The following is a 23,606-nucleotide window of genomic DNA, read 5'->3' on the forward strand; positions in this document are numbered from 1 at the left end:
GGCAACTAGCAGGAGCTTCTGTATAACACAGGGAGACCAGCCTCGTGCTCTGTGATGACCTAGACAGGTGGAAGGGGGGAGTGGGAGGGAGATTCAAGAGGAAGGGTATAATAAATATATGTATATACATTTATGGATATAAATGTATGTGTATATATATATATATATATATATATATAAAATTATGACTTATTCACATTGACGTATGGCAGAGACCACAGCATTGTAAAGCAATTAACCTCCAATAAGAAAAAATGTCAAACACATGAAAAGATGCTCAACATCATTCATTATCAGAGAAATGCAAATCAAAACCACAATGAGGTACCATTTCACGCCAGTGAGAATGGCTGTGATCCAAAAGTCTACAAGCAATAAATGCTGGAGAGGGTGTGGAGAAAAGGGAACCCTCTTACACTGTTTGTGGAAATGCAAACTAGTATAGCCACTATGGAGGACAGTATGGAGATTCCTTAAAAAACTGGAAATAGAACTGCCTATGACCCAGCAATCCCACTACTGGGCATACACACTGAGGAAACCAGAAGGGAAAGAGACACGTGTACCCCAATGTTCATCACAGCACTGTTTATAATAGCCAGGACATGGAAGCAACCTAGATGTCTATCAGCAGATGAATGGATAAGAAAGCAGTGGTACATATACACAATGGAGTATTACTCAGCCATTAAAAAGAATATGTTTGAATCAGTTCTAATGAGGTGGATGAAACTGGAGCCAATTATACAGAGTGAAGTAAGCCAGAAAGAAAAACACCAATACAGTATACTAATGCATATATATGGAATTTAGAAAGATGGTAACAATAACCCTGTATACGAGACAGCAAAAGAGACACTGATGTATAGAACAGTCTTTTGGACTCTGTGGGAGAGGGAGAGGGTGGGATGATTTGAGAGAATGGCATTGAAACATGTATAATATCATATATGAAATGCGTCACCAGTCCAGGTTCGATGCACAATACTGGATGCTTGGGGCTGGTACACTGGGACGACCCAGAGGCATGGTATGGGGAGGGAGGAGGGTTCAAGATGGGGAACACGTGTATACCTGTGGCGGATTCATGTTGATATATGGCAAAACCAATACAATATTGTAAAGTTAAAAAATAAAAAAAAAATAAAAATAAATAAAAAATGTCAGGTTGTATATTTGTAACTCTGGGCTTCCCTGGTGGCTCAGATGGTAAAGAATCTGCCTGCAGTGTGAGAGACTCAGGTTTGACCCCAGAGTCAGGAAGATCCCCTGGAGAAGGGAAAGGCAACCCACTACAATATTCTTGCCCTGAGAATCCCATGGACAGAAGCCCTTGGAGGCTATATTCCGCTGCTGCTGAGTCACTTCAGTCGTGTCCGACTCTGTGCGACCGCATAGACTGCAGCCCACCAGGATGCCCCGTCCCTGGGATTCTCCAGGCAAGAACACTGGAGTGGGTTGCCATTGCCTTTTCCAATGCATAAAAGTGAAAAGTGAAAGTGAAGTTGCTCAGTCATGTCCCACCCTCAGCGACCCCATGGACTGCAGTCTTCCAGGCTATTCCATCCATGGGACTTTCCAGGCAAGAGTACTGGAGTGGAGTGCCATTGCCTTCTCCGCTAAGGGGTCACAAAGAGTTGGGCATGACTGCGTGACTAAATATTTGTAACTACATAGAAAAGTTGTAGGGGGTGGAGATAATAGGGAGAGTGTAGTAAAATCTTTCAGTTACAGGATGAATAAGCTCTCAGGCTCTCATCTTTCTTATAATAGCCATTCTAAAGAATGTGACATGATTTCTTTCTGTTTTGATTTGCATTTTCCTGGTAATTAATGCTGTTGAAACATCTGTTTATGTGTCTGTTTGCCACTTGTATGCCTTTTTGGAAAAATACCTAGGTCATTTTAAGAATATTAATGATTTCAATCCATGAACTTAAGGTATGTTTCCATTTATTTGTGACTTCTTCAATTTCTTTCCTCCATGTTTTCTAGATTTTAGTGTATAAGTCTTTTCCCTCTTTCATAAATTGTGCCAAGTTATTTTATTTTTTATGCAGTTTTAAATGGGATTGTTTTCTACATTTCTTTTTCTGATAATTCATTATTAGAGTCTAGAAACATGAGAGGTATCTGTATGTTGATTTTGTATCTCATAGTTTCATGAAATTTATATATTAGTTCAAAAAGTTCTTTGTTAGAATTTTTAAATATGTAAATATATATATAGTATCATTTTATCTGTAAATGCTGCTGCTGCTGCTGCTGCTAAGTCGCTTCAGTTGTGTCCAACTCTGTGTGACCCCATAGATGGCAGCCCACCAGGCTCCCCTGTCCCTGGGATTTTCCAGGCAAGAACACTGGAATGGGTTGCCATTTCATTCTCCAATGCATGAATGTGAAAAGTGAAATAGTGACAGTTTTACTTCTTCCTTTCTAATTTGGATTCTTTTATTGCATTTTATTGTCTAATTACGGTGGCTAGGATTTCCAATACTATGTTGAATGAAAGTGGCCTGAGTGAGCATTCTTTTCTTTTTTTGATCTTAGGGGAAAGGTTTTCATCTTCTCACCACTGGGTATAATGTTATCTGTGGACTTGTATTTATAGCCTATATTATGTGGTGGTATGCTTCCTCTGTACCCACTCTGTTGAGGGCTTTTATCATAAACAGACATTCAGTTCAGTTCAGTCGCTCAGTCGTGTCTGACTCTTTGCAACCCCATGAATCACAGCATGCCAGGCCTCCCAGTCCATCACCAACTCCCGGAGTTCACTCAGACTCATGTCCATCGAGTCAGTGATGCCATCTAGCCACCACATCCTCTGTCATCCCCTTAAACATTAAATTTTGTCAAATGATTATTCTGCATCTGTTGAAATGATTGGGCTTTCCAGGTGGCGCTAGTAGTAAAGAACCCACCTGCCAATCCAGGAGACACAAAGTTTCAGTCCCTGGATTGGGAAGATCCTCTGGAAGAGGAAATGATAACCCACTCCAGTGTGCTTGCCTGGAAAGTCCCATGGACAAGGGAATCTGGCAGGCTACAGTCCATGGGGTCACAAAGAGATGGACATGACTGAAGCGACTTAGCACAGCACACTGAAATTATCATATGATATTTATCCTTCCTTTAGTTAATTTGGTGTATCATTTGATTGATTTGAGGATGTTTAACCATTCTTGCATCCTTGAAGTGAGTCCCACTTGATCTTGATGTATGATCCATTAGATATATTTTTGAATTATTTGCTAATATTTTTCGAAGATTTTTGCATGTGTGTTCATCAAGGATATCGGTCTACAATTCTTTATTCTTTTACTGCCCTTGTCTGGTTTTGAATCAAGGTAATGCTGGCCTTGGAGAAGGCAATGGCACCCCATTCCAGTACGCTTGCCTGGAAAATCCCATGGGCAGAGGAGCCTGGTAGGCTACAGTCCATGGGGTCGCTAAGAGTCGGACATGACTGAGCGACCTCAGTTTCCCTTTTCACTTTCATACATTGGAGAAGGAAATGGCAACCCACTCCAGTGTTCTTGCCTGGAGAACCGCAGGGATGGGGAAGCCTGGTGGGCTGCCGTCTATGGGGTCGCACAGAGTCAGACACGACTGAAACAACTTAGCAGCAGCAATGCTGGCCTTGTAAAGTGAGTTTGGAAGCATTTTTCCTCTTTGATTTTTTTGAAAGTTTTTGGAAGATAGATACTAAATCTTTAATGTTAGAATTTATCATTGAAGCTTCTGGTCCTGGACTTTTGTTTGTTGTGAGATTTTTGATTACTGATTCAATATCCTTACTAGTAACTAGTGTATTCATATTTTCTGTTTCTTCATAATTCCCTCTTGGGAAAATGTTTGTTTTGTAGGAATGTTTCTGTTTCTTCTAGGTTGTCCAATTTGTTAGTATAAATATTCATAGTAGTCTCTTGTGGTCCTTTGCATTTCTGTGATATTAATTGTAATTTTTCCTCTTTCATTTCTGATTTATTTGAGCCCTTTCTGTTTTTTTTTTTATGCTGCCATCTTGAACTGTCACCCAAATATTTTATATTAGCCCAACAAGACTCATTTTAGGCTTCTGACATCCAAGAGAATAAATGTGTTTATTTAAGCAACTAGCGTGGAAGTATTTTGCAATTGGACTAGAAGTCAAATGTAGACACTTATTTAATAAAATTTGTTTGCAAGAATAAAATTTAATCTTCTCCATTCATTATCTTAGCTTGAGTAAGGGCATGTTATGTCAAAAACCCATATTAAGTAAATAAAAGCCCATATTAAGTAAAAAACATACTAAATCAATTTGAAGATATTCTGCCTCATTAACTGATACAATGGATTTTTTATTTTATATATGTAAATGTCAACTGTCTTCCTAAGTAATTCACATCAAATTGAGGTTACTCATTTCACTTTAAATTTTTGTGTCCATATTTCTATATTTTTACTTTATATTAATTCAAATGTTCATTATTTTCATTTCCATTCTTTCCCAATTTCTCTCATTTCCTTTCCACAGAGAAGATGTCTGTGTGCATGCACACATGTGTACTCCAGTGTTTATTTGAAAGAAAAAAATGTGTACACACAGAAATGAACTTTAGTCCTTAGCTGTTTTCTTTGGATTAAGAAAGAAATGTCCACACATTTCATTTGTTTCTCATAGCATCCATATGAAGTTTTGTTTAGTATTTCACAACACCTTCATAAACAAGGAAACAGGCTCAGGAGCTTAAATTTTTTCACGATTACATAATAAAGCATGTAAAGCTATGTGCACTGTCAAATTAAACACAAAGAGAAATAGGCATTATGTTCTCGGTTTTGGATAGCTTTTTATTTCATTAAATCATACACTTTTTGTTTATTTACTTATTTAGACTCCACAGGTTCTTCACTATGGTGTGCAGGCTTTTCTCTAGCTGTGGCATGTGAGCCTTCTAGTTGAGGTGCAGGGGCTTAGTTGCCCTGTGGCATGTGGGATCTTAGTACCCAGACCAAGGATTGAACCTGTGTCCCTTGCATTGGAAGGCAGATTTTTAATCACTGGACCATCAGGGAAGCCCCTCAAACTGTACCCTTTAAATATGCAGTTTATTTGAGTAATTATATTCCAATAACTTAATTAAAGGGAAAAGAATTCGATGGTGAATGGCTAAGGGTTGAATCTAGGGCCTAGGCAGTTGATTCTCACTTAACATTGGTGAGAGTTGTCTTCTAACTGAGAAGGAAGTCAAATGTCATTTATGGATATAGAAATGCTGAAATTAAATATAAGTAATTCGCATGAAAAACTCATTTTTTTTCTGTAAATACATCAGCATAGATACAGAAATAACCATAAACCGATTCAAGACAAAAGAGCATGGCATCCTTACTCAACATCACTTCAGTTCAGTTCAGTTCAGTTGCTCAGTCATGTCCGACTCTTTGCGACCCCATGAATCGCAGCACGCCAGGCCTCCCTGTCCATCACCAACTCCCGGAGTTCACTCAGACTCACGTCCATCGAGCCAGTGATGCCATCCAGCCATCTCATCCTCTGTCATCCTCTTCTCTTCCTGTCCCCAATCCCCCCCAGCATCAGAGTCTTTTCCAATAAGTCAACACTTCGCATGAGGTGGCCAAAATACTTGAGTTTCAGCTTTAGTATTATTCCTTCCAAAGAAATCCCAGGGCTGATCTCCTTCAGAATGGACTGGTTGGATCTCCTTGCAGTCCAAGGGACTCTCAAGAGTCTTCTCCAACACCACAGTTCAAAAGCATCAATTCTTTGGCGCTCAGCCTTCTTCACAGTTCAACTCTCACATCCATACATGACCACAGGAAAAACCATAGCCTTGACTAGACGGACCTTTGTTGGCAAAGTAATGTCTCTGCTTTTGAATATGCTATCTAGATTGGTCATAACTTTCCTTCCAAAGAGTAAGCGTCTTTTAATTTCATGGCTGCAGTCACCATCTGCAGTGATTTAGGAGCCCAGAAAAATAAAGTCTGACATGGTTTCCACTGTTTCCCCATCTATTTCCCATGAAGTGATGGGACCGGATGCCATGATTTTCGTTTTCTGAATGTTGAGCTTTAAACCAACTTTTTCACTCTCCACTTTCACTTTCATCAAGAGGCTTTTGAGTTCCTCTTCACTTTCTGCCATAAGGGTGGTGTCAGCTCCATATCTGAGGTTATTGATATTTCTCCCGGTAATCTTGATTACAGCTTGTCCTTCTTTCACCCCAGCGTTTCTCATGATGTACTCTGCACATAAGCTAAATAAGCAAGGTGACAATATACAGCCTTGATGTACTCCTTTTCCTATTTGGAACCAGTCTGTTGTTCCATGTTCAGTTCCAACTGTTGCTTCCTGACCTGCATACAGATTTCTCAAGAGGCAGGTCAGGTGGTCTGGTATTCCCATCTCTTTCAGAATTTTCCACAGTTTATTATGATCCACACAGTCAAAAGCTTTGGCATAATCAATAAAGCAGAAATAGATGTTTTTCTGGAACTCTCTTGCTTTTTCGGTGATCCAGCGGATGTTGGCAATTTGACCTCTGGTTCCTCTGCCTTTTCTAAAATCAGCTTGAACATCTGGAAGTTCACGGTTCACATATTGCTGAAGCCTGGCTTGGAGAGTTTTGAGCATTACTTTACTAGCATGTGATATGAGTGCAATTGTGCAGTAGTTTGAGCATTCTTTGGCACTACCTTTCTTTGGGATTGGAATGAAAACTGACCTTTTCCAGTCCTGTGGCCACTGCTTAGTTTTCCAAATTTGCTGGCATATTGAGTGCAGCACTTTCACAGCATCATCTTTCAGGATTTGAAATAGCTCAACTGGAATCCATCACCTCCACTAGCTTTGTTTGTAGCGATGCTTTCTAAGGCCCACTTGACTTCACATTCCAGGATGTCTGGCTCTAGGTCAGTGATCACACCATCGTGATTATCTTGGTCGTGAAGATCTTTTTTGTACAGTTCTTTTGTGTATTCTTGCCACCTCTTCTTAGTATCTTCTGCTTCTGTTAGGTCCATACAATATCTGTCCTTTATCGAGTCCATCTTTGCATGAAATATTCCCTTGGTATCTCTAATTTTCTTGAAGAGATGTCTAGTCTTTCCCATTCTGTTGTTTTCCTCTATTTCTCTGCATTGATTCCTGAGGAAGGCTTTCTTACCTCTTGTTTCTATTCTTTGGAACTCTGCATTCAGATGCTTATGTAGAGAGATTTACAGCTGACTACACACTCATGGGGAGCACAATAGAAGTTGGTACAATTCCCCAGTATATAATTTCATTTGGTAATATAATGTAGAGGCCTTGAATTCAATGAAATGGAAATTTGGGGAAATAAATAGAAAGATCAAGTTCTACTTCAGCAACCTGATCAAAGAATTGGGCTCTGAGGTTTTGAGCCCTAAAATCACAGGCATTTCTCCAGCCCCGATAAAACTGGTCCTTATATAGCTGCCATCCCAATGATCCTTTTCAGAGCCCTCTTTATGTCTTTATTCCTCAGACTGTAGATGAAGGGGTTCAGCACGGGTGTGACCACAGTGTACATCACCGAGGAAACAGCACTTGATTGTGAGCTGCGAGTAGCAGCAGAGCTAAGATATACTCCCAGGACTGTACAAAAGAATAAAGAGACAACTGAGAGGTCAGAGGCACAGGTGGAAAATGCTTTATACTTCCCCCGAGCAGATGAAATTCCTAGTATAGAGGAAACTATCTTAGAATATGAGTAAAGAATTCCAGTGAGGGAAATGCCACCATACACCCCAGTTGCAAAATACATCAACAGGTCATTAAGAAAAGTGTCAGAACAAGCAAGTTGAACCACTTGATTAACTTCACAGAAAAAGTGGGGGATTTCCAAGTCTGTACAGAAGGCCAGCCACAACACCATTACGCTTTGTATCAAGGAATTCAGAGCACTCATGATCCAGGAGAGGAGAACCAGCAGTCCACAGACTCAGGGGTTCATGATGACTGTGTAGTGGAGGGGGTGGCAGATGGCCACAAAGCGGTCATAAGCCATCACAGTCAAGAGAAACGCATCCAATGTCACAAAAAGTATGAAAAAATGCATCTGGATGATGCAGCCTTCATAGGTTATTACTTTGTTCTGTGTCCTTATGTTCTTCAACATCTTTGGGATGGTGGTGGAGATGAAGCAGATGTCTACAAAGGACAGATTGGAGAGGAAGAAGTACATGGGGGTGTGGAGGTGGGAGTCTGAGCTGACAGCCAGGATGATGAGCAGGTTTCCAATCACAGTGATCAGGTACATGGAAAGGAAAAGTCCAAATATGAGGGGCTGCAGTTCTGGTTCATTTGATAATCCCAGGAGAATAAATTCTGAAATTGGTGTCTCATTTCTGGGTTCCATGTGATGCAAATGACTTCCTAGAAACAAAAAATAGCATGACTAGTTTTTCAAAAATTGGCATTGCAAACATAGGTGAACTCTAACATTTATATTTTGCATTCAAAAAATATTCATAACTTTGTATAGAAATTTCCCCTTCAAGCCAATTTCCTGTGCCATCTCCAAATAGGAAAGCCTATCTTACAGTCAGCTTTTCCCCCCAGTAGTCAAGTATTCTACATTCGTAATGAGGGATTTTGTTATGCATTTGAGGGAATACAAATTTAAGACCTACCGAATTCTGGAGAAAGAGGAGAGGGTGCTGAGAGACAACAGATCATGTAGTTCAATGGTGGAGAAAACATATAAGGAAAAAACTTAAAAACTCATACAAATGATCATATGTTGACAAGTGCTGTAAAGGAAAATAGATCAAATATAAAGAAGAGAGTTGATGAGGGTATTATTTTTTACTGCGTGTTCAGGTAGCCTGGAAAACATTTGATCAGAAACTTCAAGAAAGAGGAAAAAGGAGACATGGGTCTCTCTGGGTAGAAGTGTGTGCTAGTCAGAGGGAACAGCTGTGCTTCAAAACAACCAACTCCCTGACTTCCTTCTCTCCCTGTGACTCCCCACTGTGAAACAAGCCCCAAATTCCACAGCTTCAAATCCTAGCCTTGACTCTCTGTGACTGAACCACCACTTCAGCCTTGTGCTGCCTTCATTCACATCAATCTCATGAATATTCAACTTGAGTCACAGCTTCACTTGATGCCACAGGCTCAAGACTCAGAACTTATATGCACCTCCTTAGAGAATCAACCACTCTATTTGGAATTTTCACCCCTCCCTATCTCCAAAACACCATCTTCTTTTTTCAGACTTCTTTTTCAGATCGTTTCTTTCATGAATTCTCCTCTTTTTAAAAAAATTTGTACAGAAAACAGGGGATTTCATTTATAGTCATTTAGATACAGGATTATCATTATGAGGTTTTAATTAATTCTGCATCTGTTATTCTCTGCTAGACTATAAATGCCATACTCTTCAACTCCTTAGATTTTGTTTAGTTGTGAGCAGTACCTGAATAAATACATACTGCATGAAGGAATGAAAAAGACATGTTCTCATAGAAATCTCCAAAAAGGTCCAGGGAAACATTAACAGAGTTTTCAAAGACATGCTGGAGAAACGTTTCCCATATTCTGAGATTCACACCTATTAGAGTTTCAGACTATGTAGTTTGTAAAAATAAAATAGCATAGAAAAAATAAAATGCAAAATTAAACTGTCAGACTGCATCACATACAGTAGGATTTTTCTGATTCTCTTTGTTCAGAAGCCTGTGTTTGTGTATGTTCATGCCCATGCATGCAGGTATGGTTAGATCACATATGAAAGGCCTGTCTTAGCTGGGACAGAGTCAAAAAAGTTTCTTATACACTGCGATAAATGCAAGAAGACATTTATAAGAGACCAGTCCCTGCCAAGGGAGAAACAGTATAAATAGAGTACAAGGCAAGAGCAGATTGCAGAAGGAGCAGATGGCAGTGTGGGGCTGAAGTGACCTCAGGCTCAAGGGCCCACACACTGACTGCACTTCTATTCCTCCAGTGCCTCACTACCGTGTCCACATCAGGCCCTCGGTCAATTCTTTATTCCATATTTATTTCTGTGTATTTGTCCACACTTATTTTCATATGGTCCAGTAGTGAATGAGACTTTCCCTTCTATTGCTTTTCTTTCTTTTTAAAAAAGATTTTATTTATTTAATTTTGGTTGTGTAGGGTCTACATTGCTGTGCGGACTTTTCTCTAAATGCAACAAGCGGGGGCTGCTCTCTAGTTGTGGTGCGGCTTTCTCATTGCTGTGACTTCCCATTGCAGAGTCCAGGCTCTAGGGTGTGTGGGCTTGAGAAGTTGCACCTCCTGGGCTCTAGATCACGGGCTCAATAGTTGTGGTGCACAGGCTCAGTTGCTCCACAACATGTGGGATCTTCCTGGATCAGGGATTGGGCCATGTCTCCTACACTGGCAGGTGGATTCTTCACTACTTAGCCAGTACATAGGTCCCCTATCACTTTTCTTAAGTGGCATTTTTGTTATTCCCGTGCTTTGATTTTCTTTCTTTCTTTCTTTTTTTTTTTTTTGATGGCAAACCCCTTGGTCACACTCTACTTCTGTTTCTGAGACTTGTCCCACCTGTGATAAACTCCTCATAATATACCCTACAAAATCCTATAAACACCACAGAACCTATCCCTTCCTTCATGTGATTTGTATCAGATGACACTTTGCAATATATGCGTTTATTTTATTCTGAAATATTTCTCCATTAAAATGTTAGATCCAAATAATCAGAGACCTCACCTGTTTTATACATTCTGTTGCCTTCATAGAGGTATGCATAAAATTACAGAGGAAATGATAGAGCAAAAAAGAAAGAAACAATAACACTCAAATGCCAGTATATGAAACAATGTGCATAGATAATACATAATAGAAAAGCAAATGATTAATCACCCCCCCAAATATATTCAGCCTCCCAGGTAACAAACCTAATGCAAAATTAAGCCTTTTAGCATAATGTGACTCTGTATACTAAATTCAATTTTTTTCAAGTGAATACTCAATGTGAGAAAAGATTCTATGAAATGTGTCTTAAGAACTGTAAGCTTCAGGGTAGTAGCTATTCCATTGATCTGGATCTTCTTTATGAATATAGAACATGCTCAAATATACCCCATCTCAAAAATCAAAAATAAATACATAAAATGTCACCACTTCACTGCAAGTAATTCTTGACCAAATAGTATGTTTCCCTACTCTCTTAAACTGCAAATATCCTTGGAAATATTCAAAGTTTACTGACACCACTGTGCCTGCCATTTCTTATTGAGTCTCCCCTAACTAGGTTTTCATCCCCATCACATAATTATCAACAATTCTTGAACTGCTGAATGCAATAGGCACTTGTCTTTTTTTACATATGAAACAAATTGATTATAAGTTATTAAGACACCCTTGGCTCTGGACCAGCAGTTTGGGCTTTCAGGTGACCTCAGGTAAATGTTTTTGGGTTTCATCCTCTCTGACTTTCTCCTGCTAGGCTTTCAGACTCACCCAGATAGGAAGTCTGAGAGGAAGGTCTCTGTGTGGAAATCCAAATTCCTCCTGAAGGGTTGATGGTGGAGACTGAAGCTCTGAATCCAGACAAGAAAGAAGGAAAGAGTGAAGCGTGGGTCTCTGAACCATACTTAAGAATCCAAATGCAAAACCATGCCCCATTCAGCTCAAGGTGGAGCTGCTCAGACACTGCAGCAGTGGAGATATTTATAGCTCTGTGTATTTGCCTTATCTGCTCATTATACATGTTCAGCACATTTTCCACTATTACCTCAATCTTCAAACACATCATTTCCTCAGGGGAACTTGTCTGGACAGAATTGAATTTTTTCAGCTGATTGGTCATTCCCAGGAGACCAGGTTAGAAGTCGTGTATCCAATTCTTATTACTACTCCATGAACACGCCTGTATTCCAGAGTTCTAACACTGACACTTTCTGCAACCCTGAGTCAAAGTGTCCTCCAAATCTAAGTCTGAGGAACCTGTCTGGACTAGGTCCCTTGGTTCCAAAAGCACTATCTTCTGATGGGGAATGCAGCTCTTGAGATATCCGGAAAATTATTATTTCCTCCTCCATAATGGATAGAGCTGTGTTCCTTTGCTATGAAAACATAGGTAAAATAATCCCTGACTTCAAAACGCTTTTGACACATCAATTAGGTGTTTTCTGTTTTAACACAAGTAAAAAGCTAGGGTTTAATCCTTTAATCATAAAAAACTTGGTAATGATAAGAGATCCACATGGATCTTTTAATGCACCATGGACTGAGCTTAGCATCTTATATCTGTTGTCTCATTTGTTACTTTGCAACAGAACATCTTATGAGGATGTACAATTATAAGCTTCATTCTAAATTTGCAAAACTGTGGTTCAGAAGGGTGAGGTGATTAAACTGATTGTTAGGGAAATGCAAATCAAAACCACAATGAGGTATCATCTCACTCCAGTCAGAATGGCTGCTATCCAAAAATCTACAAACAATATATGCTGGAGAAGGTGTGGAAAAAAGGGAACTCTCTTACACTGTTGGTAGGAATGCAAACTAGTACAGCCACTATGGAGAACAGTGCGGAGGTTCCTTAAAAAACTGCAAATATAACTGCCTTATGACCCAGCAATCCCAGTGCTCGTCATACACACTGAGGAAGCCAGAATTGAAAGAGGCACGTGTACCCCAATGTTCATTGCAGCACTGTTTATAATAGCCAGCACATGGAAGCAACCTAGATGTCCAGCAGCAGACGAATGAATAAGAAAGCTATGGTACATATACACAATGGAATATTTCTCAGCCATTAAAAAGAATACATTTGAATCAGTTCTAATGAGGTGGATGAAACCTATTATACAGAGTGAAGTAAGCCAGAAAGAAAAACACCAATACAGTATAGTCAACCTAGATAGCATATTCAAAAGTAGAGACATTACTTTGCCAACAAAGGTCCGTCTAGTCAAGGCTATGGTTTTTCCTGTGGTCATGTATGGATTTGAGAGTTGCACTGAGAAGAAGGCTGAGCGCCGAAGAATTGATGCTTTTGAACTGTGGCGTTGGATAAGACTCTTGAGAGTCCCTTGGACTGCAAAGAGATCCAACCAGTCCATTCTGAAGGAGATCAGCCCTGGGATTTCTTTGGAGGGAATGATGCTGAAGCTGAAACTCCAGTACTTTGGCCACCTCATGCGAAGAGTTGCCTCACTAGAAAAGACTCTAATGCTGGGAGGGATTGGGGGCAGGAGGAGAAGGGGACGACAGAGGATACGATGGCTGGATGGCATCACTGACTCGATGCACGTGAGTCTGAGTGAACTCCGGGAGTTGGTGATGGACAGGGAGTCCTGGAGTGCTGCGAATCTTGAGGTCGCAAAGAGCTGAACACGATTGAGCGACTGAACTGAACTGAACGCATGTATATGGAATTTAGAAAAATGGTAACGATAACCCTGTATGTGAGACAGGAAAAGAGACACAGATGTGAAGAACAGACTTTTGGACTCTGTGGGAGAAGGCGGGGGTGGGATGATTTGAGAGAATAGCAGTGAAACATGTATATTATCATATGTGAAATAGATCACCAGTCCAGATTCAATGCATGAGACAGGGTGCTCAGGGTTGGTGCACTGGGATGACCCAGAGGGATGGGATGGGAGGGAGGTGGAGGGGGGTGCAGGATGGGGAACACAGGTACACCCATGGGCTGATACATGTGAATGTATGGCAAAAACCACTACAATATTGTAAAGTAATTAGCCTCCAATTAAATTTTTAAAATAAAGAAAACCCAAAGCTATGAAGTGAGTAAGGTGTGTGTGGTGATTAGAACATGAGAATTTTCTAGTTCTCTTGCTCTAGGTCAGTGGTTCTCAGTCATTATTCTGTATGAGATAGAAGAAAAGGCCTGATAAAGTGAGTTACTTAAATTACATAGTGAAGGTGCCAAGTAGAGCTTATTCAATATGAGTAATACAACTTCTAACTATTCTTTTAGAAAAATAAAAGAAAAAAACTTGAAATGGTATATGTCACTTGAAAAGATACTATTCTTAAATTCACATAGACTCAAGAAATAAAAGGGAATTTGCACATATTTCTGATATAAGTTTGGAAGAAAATATGTGAAAGCAGGAAAATGAAATAAATGGGAAAGCTTAATAAACTGAATTATTTACATATAAACAGAAGTTGAAGTCAAAAAATGTAAAATTAAGGAAGCAATAGAAAAGACAAATTATATATTCACAGTCTAATGGAAGAATGGCAATTTCTGGATCCACTTATTAGCTGCAGAAGAGTTTGTCCTTTTATTGCTCAATGAATCTTTTCAGAGCCTCTTTTATGTCTTTATTCCGAAGACTGTAGATGAAGGGGTTCAGCATTGGGGTGACCACAGTGTACATCACTGAGGCTATTGCACTTGAGTGTGAGTTGTGTGCATCAGCAGGGTTAAGGTACACTCCTAGGGTTGTACAATAAAATAAGGAGACAACTGAGAGGTGAGATGCACAGGTGGAAAATGCTCTGTACTTCCCCTGAGCTGATGAGATTCCTCGTATGGAGGAAACTATCTTAGAGTAAGAGTAAAGAATACCAATGAAAGGACCACCACTCAGCAGCCCAGCTGCAATATACACCATCACATCATTAAGAAAAGTGCCAGAACAGGCACTTCGGACTACCTGATTGAGTTCACAGAAAAAGTTGGGGATCTCCGGGACTCTACAGAAGAACAGCCGCAACATCATTAAGATTTGTATCAAGGAATTCAGGGCACTCATCATCCATGACACTAGAACCAGCAGTCCACAGAGCCGGGAGTTCATGATGACTGTGTAGTGCAGGGGGTGGCAGATGGCCACAAACCGGTCATAGGCCATCACAGTCAGGAGGAAGTCATCCAACCCTGCAAAGAGTAGTAAAAAGTATATCTGGTTGATGCAGCCTTCATAGGTGATAACTTTGCTCTGCATCTGGATATTCCACATCATCTTTGGGATGGTGGTAGAGATGAAGCAGATGTCTACAAAGGACAGGTTGGAGAGGAAGAAGTACATGGGGGTGTGGAGGTGGGAGTCTGAGCTGACGGCCAGGAAGATGAGCAGGTTTCCAAACACAGTGATCAGGTACATGGTGAGGAAAAGCCCAAATATGAGGGGCTGAAGTTCTGGTTCATTTGATAGTCCAAGAAGAAGAAATTCTGAAATATGTGTTTCATTCTCTGGCTCCATGTGGTGGAGGGAATGACCTGGAATTAAATCCCCCAAAATGATATGACCACTTTTCACAAAAATGAGCATTACTGGCATAGTCAAATGATACAATTTATATTTTGCAGTCATGAAATCAATGCCTATAATTTTGGTGTGAAATCTTTCCCCTTCAGGGCATTCCCTGTTCCATCTCTGATTACAAATTCCTGTTCTTTTGCAGCCATTTCCCCAAGAGTTCAGGTATTGCATACTTTTAATGAGATTTTTGTCAATCCTTTGGGACTCATAAATTGAGTACTTACCAGCTTCAAGGCAAGAGGTAGAGTGTGCTGAGAGACAAAAGTTCCTATAATTGGATGATGGAGAAATAATGTTAGCAAATACAAAATCATATAACATGTTAAATGGTGACAGGTAAAATGAAGGAAAAGGGGGCATAATGGAGAGAGGCTGGGGTATTATTCTTTACTGGGTGTTCAGGTAGGCTGGCAAAGTAGGTAACATTTGAACAGAGATCTCAAGAAAGAGAGGCCTGCCTGGTAGAAGGAATGGCCGGTGCAAAGGCCCTGAAGGAGACACCTGTTTCAGATATTCAGGCTCCAAAGAAGCCAGTTTCCCAAGGGGAAGATACAAGAGGGAGAGTGATGAGAGAGGGGGCCAGAGGATGCTAAGGAATGAAGTGACCTTCCTGCTGCTACTCAGCCTTAAGGTACTGCTGCTGCTGCTGCTAAGTCACTTCAGTCATGTCCGACTCTGTGCGACCCCATAGACGGCAGCCCACCAGGCTTCCCTGTCCCTGGGATTCTCCAGGCAAGAGTACTGGAGTGGGTTGCCATTTCCTTCTCCAATGCATGAAAGTGAAAAGTGAAAGTGAAGTCTCTCAGTCGCGTCCAACTCGTAGTGACCCCATGGACTGCAGCCTACCAGGCTCCTCCATGCATGAGATTGTCCAGGCAAGAGTACTGGAGTGGGGTGCCATTGCCTTCTCCGACCCTAAGGTACAGGGAGTCCGTAATTCACAAGTTGTTCTTTGCACCTTATTAATTTTATCTCCAAGGAATCCTGAGCACAAAAATCAATCCACTTTTTGTTTTAATATTTGGTTGACATTCTGTCATCTGTATTTTCAGGAGAACATTTTGGTGTACACAAGTTCACACACACACACGCAGACACACACACACACACACACACAGCACTGTGGTGGGGCTATTCTTCTCTCTGTAACTTTTATTTAATCCCATGTCTTTTTCCCCTGCTAGACTGTGAGAACCTTGACACATGCAGCAATATTTTACACATTCACCACCTTTTCCCTACCCCATTCCGAGCAGATTTAGTGGGGAACTGTAACTAATTCAATATATATTGCATGGACTTGAAAGAATATGGCCTCACAAAAATTGCTGCTAATAAAAGACAATGAGAGACAGAAAAGGTGCAGGGGAATACTAGAATAGGCATGGAGAAGAAGCAAGAGGAATGTTTTCATGTTCTCAGATTAGGTCCCATTGGGGGTTTTAACTATGGTTTGCAAAAATTAAATAGAATGTAATACATGAAACACACAAAAAGTATCAGAGTGTATCATAACTAGTAAGGATACACACAAAATAATTTCTGACCATCTTTGCTCAGTCATATGCGTGGGTAGGTACCTGTCTGTGTGTGGATATGTGTGTTTGTCTATGTTTGTCTATACAGACATGCTAGTGTGCATGTGCAATTGTGGAGTCACGTCTGGTTCTTTGCAATCACCCCAGGATCATGATGTGAAAGGCATATCTTACTTTGGGACTTAGTCAAAAAGTCTGGAATCCACTGCAGTAAAGGCAAGAAAACTTTTAAAAGGGCAGTTCCTGCTACTGAGGGAAAATCAATATGAATAGAGAGCCCAACAGAGGAGCCAGGTTTCAGAGAGAAGAGGGAGCTGTTTGGGTGCTGAAGTACCTTGGATTCAAGGGAGCACAGACCACTGGACCTTTATTGCTCCACTTGCTTCATCATGCCATCAGTGTCAGGTCCCTGATCTAATTTTTAATCCTGTACCTATTCCTATTTATTTACCACACTAGTTTTCATATGGTCCAATAGTGAATAAGGTTGGCCTTTCTCTTATTTTTCTCTGTGTAATTCTTCTTTGTTACTCTTGGGCTGTAAATTTTTTTTTTTTTCCTTTTGGACATATCCAGTAGGCTTCCTTTTTGACACTAGTCCAGGTTCTGCTCCTTATACATCGTGCGAAGTTCTCCCCAGCTCACACTCCATAATATACTGCATTTGCCGCAACTGTCTCCATTCTTCAGATGAATTATTCCCAAGGATGTTATGTTATTCATGCATTTATTTTACTGTGTTCTGTTTTCTCTATTATAATATCCACATGAGCAAGAATCTCCTCTGCTTGGTTCACATTTTTGTTTTCATAAATGTGTACACATATATGGAAAAAAAATTGAAAATGAGGTGGAAACAAAACTAGGTTACATATGGCAGTATAAAAAAATTAAGTGAAATATAATTAAAGTCTGGCAGGCAGATTCTTTACCACTGTGCCACCTGAAAATCCACTAATGAAGTACTTATAAATAAATTAGCCAACCAACAAACAAACATGTCCAAGTCTTGGCTCTGAACTAGTCTCCTGAGAATCTCTTGTGACCTTGGGTAAAATTTTTCATCTTCCGTTCTCTCTGAATCTTACCTGAAGTATCTGTGAGTCCTTAGACCCACCTAGTTAGGTTCTTTGAAAGGAAGATCTTGTGTGGAAGTCTGAATTCCTTAAGGATGGTTTATGATGGAGTCTGAAGCTGTGTTCTCAGACAAGACACAAGAGGAACTAAAGCCCCTTTGCAGATGCAGGACTCCAAAAGCAATGAGCATGTCTCCTCTACTCTGAGGTGACAGAAGCGGAAGGACTGCAGCATGTGAGATATTTATGGATGCCTAGATTTGGTCATTAGGGACATTTCCCCCTGTTACTCCATCCTCAAGCATGTGATTTCTCCCAGTGAACTGGTCTAGAGAGAAGTTTCTCGTAATGATTTTCTGTTCCCAAGAGACCAAGTTAGAAGTCAGGTGAATCCTGTTTATACTAATCCTTCTCCACGACTCTTCTGCCTTCTAGAGTTCCAAACTTCTAGCACTTTATCCCAAGTTTTCCCTTCCACACTGACTTTGGGGTCTTCTGGAAATAAGCCCTATTGTCACATATTTGGTGACTTGTCTTTCTGGTGCAGGTTCCAAGGGTTGACACATAAAATGTATGGCACTAAACTGTCATCTTTTAGGAAAAATTGAAGTCGCTCAGTCATGTCCAACTCTTCATGACCCCATGGACTGTAGTCTGCCAGGCTCCTCTGTCCATGGGATTTCCCAGGCAAGAATACTGGAGTGGGTTGCCATTTCTTTCTCCAGGGGATCTTCCCAGTCCAGGGATTGAACCTGGGTCTCTCTCACTGCAGGCAGACTTTTAACCGTCTGAGTAACCAGGAAAAGATCCCTGTAAATGTGAAATCCAGCCTATTTGTGGGTTACTATGCTGGGGGTGGGGTTTTTGAAGAGACTACTTCTCTGCCTCTTCTGCCATGTGGATGTGGTCCTATTATCCTTTGTTGTGGAGCAGATGTTCAGCTGGGGCTTCCCTGATAGCTCAGCTGGTAAAGAATCTGCCTGCAATGCAGGAGACACCAGTTTGGTTCCACGGTCAGGAAGATCCTTTAGGAAAGGGATAGGCTACCCACTCCAGTATTCATGGGCTTCCCTGGTGGCTCAGATGGTAAAGAATCTGCCTCCAATGCAGGAGACCTCAGTTTGATCCTGAGGTGAGATGATCCCCTGGAGGAGGGCATGCAACCAACTTCAGTATACTTGCCTGGAGCATCCCCATGGACAGAGAAGCCTGGTAGGTTACAGCCCATGGGGGTCACAAAGAGTTGGGGACAACTGAGTGACTAAGCACAGCACAGCAGCACAGAGATTCAGGTAGTTTTCTGAGGAGATTTATCCACACGTAGCTGTAGATTAGGGGTGTCCATGGGTTTGAGTTTAGGATTTTTCTATGCTGCCATCTTGTACTGCCACCCCCAACATTTGATATTAGCCCAACAAGACTCATTTAAAGCTTTTGACACCTGAACTATAAAAGCATATATTTTCTTATTTTAAGAAACTTATTTGGCAGTATTGTACAACAGCAACATGAATCTAATATAGACATTTATTTAATAAAATTTGTTTACAAGAATTTATTTTAAACTTCTCAATGTATTCATGAGCTGGCCTTGAATAAGGGCATTTTATGTGGAAAACCGTACGTAGGAAAAAAAAATCATTTAAATCAATTTGAAGATCTTCTACTTCATTAGCTGATACTGTGAACTCCTCATTCAGTTCAGTTCAGTTTAGTCAGTCAGTCATGTCCGACCCTTTGCGATCCCATGAATCATAGCATGTCAGGCCTCCCTGTCCATCACAAACTCCCGGAGTTCACTCAGACTCACGTCCATTGAGTCAGTGATGCCATCCAGCCATCTCATCCTCTGTCGTCCCCTTCTCCTCCTGCCCCAATCCCTCCCAGCATCAGAGTATTTTTCAATGAGGCAACTCTTTGCATGAGGTGGCCAAAGTACTGGCTTTTCAGCTTCAGCATCATTCCTTCCAAAGAAATCCCAGGACTGATCTCCTTCAGAATGGACTGGTTGGATATCCTTGAGTCCAAGGGACTCTCAAGAGTCTTATCCAACACCACAGTTCAAAAGCATCAATTCTTCAGTGCTCAGCTTTCTTCACAGTCCAACTCTCACATCCATACATGACCACTGGCAAAACCATAGCCTTGACTAGACGGACCTTTGTTGGCAAAGTAATGTCTCTGCTTTTCAATAAGCTGTCTAGGTTGGTCATAACTTTCCTTCCAAAGAGTAAGCGTCTTTTAATTTCATGGCTGCAGTCACCATCTGCAGTGATTTTGAACTCCTCATTACATAATTGTAAATGTTGCCTGACCAGGGTGCCTTGTGATATTATGATAGAAAACGCACCCATTATGCAAGCTGAGATCACCTATTGTACTTTAAAATTTTGTGTTTATATTTCTACATTCTTCTGCTTCATGATAATTCAAATATTCAACCTTTTTTGGGTGGGTCTCTACAGTGTACAGGCTCTTTGTTGTGGTGTGCAAACTTCTTTATTTGCTGTGCATGAACTCGAGAGCAAGCAATCTCAGTAGTTGTTGCTTGTAAGTTTCTCTAGTTGTAGCATGTGGGCTTTAGTTGTGGTGCATGGGTTTAGTTGCCCCGTGGTATGTGGGATCTTACTTCCCTGACTAGGGATTGAAAGCATGTCCCCTGCATTGAAAGGCGGATTCTTAACCACCTGATCAACAGTGAACTCCCAAAATGTTCATTGTTTTCATTTCTATTTCTCTCAGGTTTCCTTTTAACACAGAGGAATTAACAGTTGTGTCCATGTGTGTATATGTGTGTGTATAATTGTGTTTATTTGAAAGAAAAATGCATACAAGCACACAGATAGTCAGATACAAAATTTACCCTTGTATTCTTTGGACTGAAAAATGAACTACACCTTTCATTTATTTCTCAGAGCATCCACGTGAAGTTTGGCTTAGTATCCCCACAATACCTTCAGAAATATGCAAACTGAGGCTCAAGGAACTGAAATTTCTCATAATTATGTAACAAAGCATTTAAAGATATGCTTTAAATTATACTATCCAATTATACAGAAGTGGAAACATGCAATATGCTCTTTAATTTTTGTATAACTCCTTTAATTTATCAAATTGTACAGTCTAAGTATGCAGTTTTTTTGTGTGCAATTATACTCTGATTATTTAATTAAATTTAAACAATTCAATGGTGTATGGCTAAGGGTAGGATGTAGGCACAGATAGCTGGTTCTCATTTAACAAAGATAGGAGATATGTCATCTAACAGGGAAGAAAGCCAAGTATTATTTATAGATGTAAGGACACTGAAACTAAATTTAAGTAATGTGCATGGTAAACTCATTCTTTTCTGTAAACATATGGCTAGTCTTAACAGAACTATAGTAAACTGAAGATAAATTGATTCAAGACAGAAAAGCACTGCAGCCTTGCTAACATCATGGATGAGCCTTAAAAATACAGTATAGAAACTGACAGCTGACTACACACTCATGAGCTACACAAAGAAATCAATACAACTCCCCAGCATAAAACTTCATTGGTAGTAAGGATATTATGGTAACAAAAAAGATCTTCACGACCCAGATAATCACGATGGTGTGATCACTGACCTAGAGCCAGACATCCTGGAATGTGAAGTCAAGTGGGCCTTTGAAAGCATCACTAAGAACAAAGCTAGTGCAGGTGATGGAATTCCAGTTGACCTATTTCAAATCCTGAAAGATGATGCTGTGAAAGTGCTGCACTCAATATGCCAGCAAATTTGGAAAACTCAGCAGTGGCCACAGGACTGGAAAAGGTCAGTTTTCATTCCAATCCCAAAGAAAGGCAATGCCAAAGAATACTCAAACTACTGCACAATTGCACTCATCTCACATGCTAGTAAAGTAATGCTCAAAATTCTCCAAGCCAGGCTTCAGCAATATGTGAACCGTGAACTTTCAGATGTTCAAGCTGGTTTTAGGAAAGGCAGAGGAACCAGAGATCAAATTGCCAACATCCGCTGGATCATGGAAAAGGCAAGAGAGTTCCAGAAAAACATCTATTTCTGCTTTATTGACTATGCCAAAGCCTTTGACTGTGTTGATGACAATAAACTGTGGAAAATTCTGAAAGAGATGGGAATACCGGAGCACCTGACCTGCCTCTTGAGAAACCTATATGCAGGTCAGGAAGCAAGAGTTAGAACTGGACATGGAACAACAGACTGGTTCCAAATAGGAAAAGGAGTACATCAAGGCTGTATATTGTCACCCTGCTTATTTAACTTATATGCAGAGTACATCATGAGAAACGCTGGACTGGAAAAAGCACAAGCTGGAATCAAAATTGCCGGGAGAAATCTCAGTAACCTCAGATATGCAGATGACACCACCCTTATGGCAGAAAGTGAAGAGGAACTCAAAAGCCTCTTGATGAAAGTGAAAGAGGAGAGTGAAAAAGTTGGCTTAAAGCTCAACATTCAGAAAACAAAGATCATGGCATCCGGTCCCATCACTTCATGGGAAATAGATGGGGAAACAGTGGAAACTGTGTCAGACTTTATTTTGGGGGGCTCCTAAATCACTGCAGATGGTGACTGCAGCCATGAAATTAAAAGACACTTACTCCTTGGAAGGAAAGTTATGACCAACCTAGATAGCATATTCAAAAGCAGTGACATTACTTTGCCAACAAAGGTTCATCTAGTCAAGGCTATGGTTTTTCCTGTGGTCATGTATGGATGTGAGAGTTGGACTGTGAAGAAGGCTGAGCGCTGAAGAATTGATGCTTTTGAACTGTGGTGTTGGAGAAGACTCTTGAGAGTCCCTTGGACTGCAAGGAGATCCAACCAGTCCATTCTGAAGGAGATCAGCCCTGGGATTTCTTTGGAAGGAATGATGCTGAAGCTGAAACTCCAGTACTTTGGCCACCTCATGTGAAGAGCTGACTCATTGTAAAGGACTCTGATGCTGGGAGGGACTGGGGGCAGAAGGAGAAGGGGACGACAGAGGATGAGATGGCTGGATGGCATCACTGACTTGATGGATGTGAGTCTGAGTGAACTCTGGGAGTTGGTGATGGATAGGGAGGCCTGGCGTGCTGCAGTTCATGGGTCACAAAGAGTCCAACACGACTGAGCAACTGAAATAAACTGAACTGAAATTGACATAGAATGGCTTGTTATGCAGCGACAGCTAACTGATACAATAATCCAAATGAACAGAACCAAGAGCAATTGTAACAATCTACAGCATTTTTTTTTTTTTTTTTTTTGGTATATGCTCTTATATTTGTGTAGAACATCCATGGTCATTCCATTACCCAAGATTATTTCAGGTAACTATAATAACAATTGACTATTTTCTAGGAAACTAGAAGAGGTGGACAGACATTCCTGTTAGTACTTAAAAACTGGTGTATCTGAATCATATGACTGGGCAGGATGCCAGCCTCTCTTGTGGATCATCCTCTGATCATGAGGAAGGAAGAGACTCCTGAGTTTGAAAGACATGAGAAATGGATGAATTGATGTTGTTCACTCATCATCTTTGTGAACTGGTGACACATCAGGAAAGAGGAGATATTTCATAAAACAACTGAATGAATCATGTTAGAAGGTAGCAATAGAAGTTTTCAAGCACAAACAGGACAAAAATAATGTGACAAAATGTAAAAGACAGTAACAAACCCTTCACCTCAATTAATAAAACCTGTCACTTGTGGGGAG

General features: G+C 40.5%; 2 protein-coding genes across 2 annotated transcripts; both read right to left on the reverse strand.

The window, feature by feature from the left end:
* Positions 1 to 7,460: 7,460 nt before the first annotated feature.
* On the reverse strand, positions 7,461 to 8,393 carry LOC139183930 (olfactory receptor 7A17-like). The gene is given in 1 exon segment (XM_070792235.1): positions 7,461 to 8,393. A coding segment is annotated over 1 exon segment (933 nt).
* Positions 8,394 to 14,298: 5,905 nt separating this feature from the next.
* On the reverse strand, positions 14,299 to 15,222 carry LOC139183931 (olfactory receptor 7A17-like). The gene has a single exon (XM_070792236.1). The coding sequence runs from the start codon at positions 15,220 to 15,222 to the stop codon at positions 14,299 to 14,301; it is 924 nt and encodes a 307-aa protein (XP_070648337.1).
* Positions 15,223 to 23,606: the final 8,384 nt, after the last annotated feature.

This window comes from Bos indicus, chromosome 7, assembly GCF_029378745.1.
Source record: "Bos indicus isolate NIAB-ARS_2022 breed Sahiwal x Tharparkar chromosome 7, NIAB-ARS_B.indTharparkar_mat_pri_1.0, whole genome shotgun sequence".
In the NCBI taxonomy this organism is placed as follows: Eukaryota; Metazoa; Chordata; class Mammalia; order Artiodactyla; family Bovidae; genus Bos; species Bos indicus.

Excerpts from the sequence above, each read along its gene's own strand:
- LOC139183931 (XM_070792236.1), bottom strand. The coding sequence starts at position 15,222 with ATGGAGCCAGAGAATGAAACACATATTTCAGAATTTCTTCTTCTTGGA.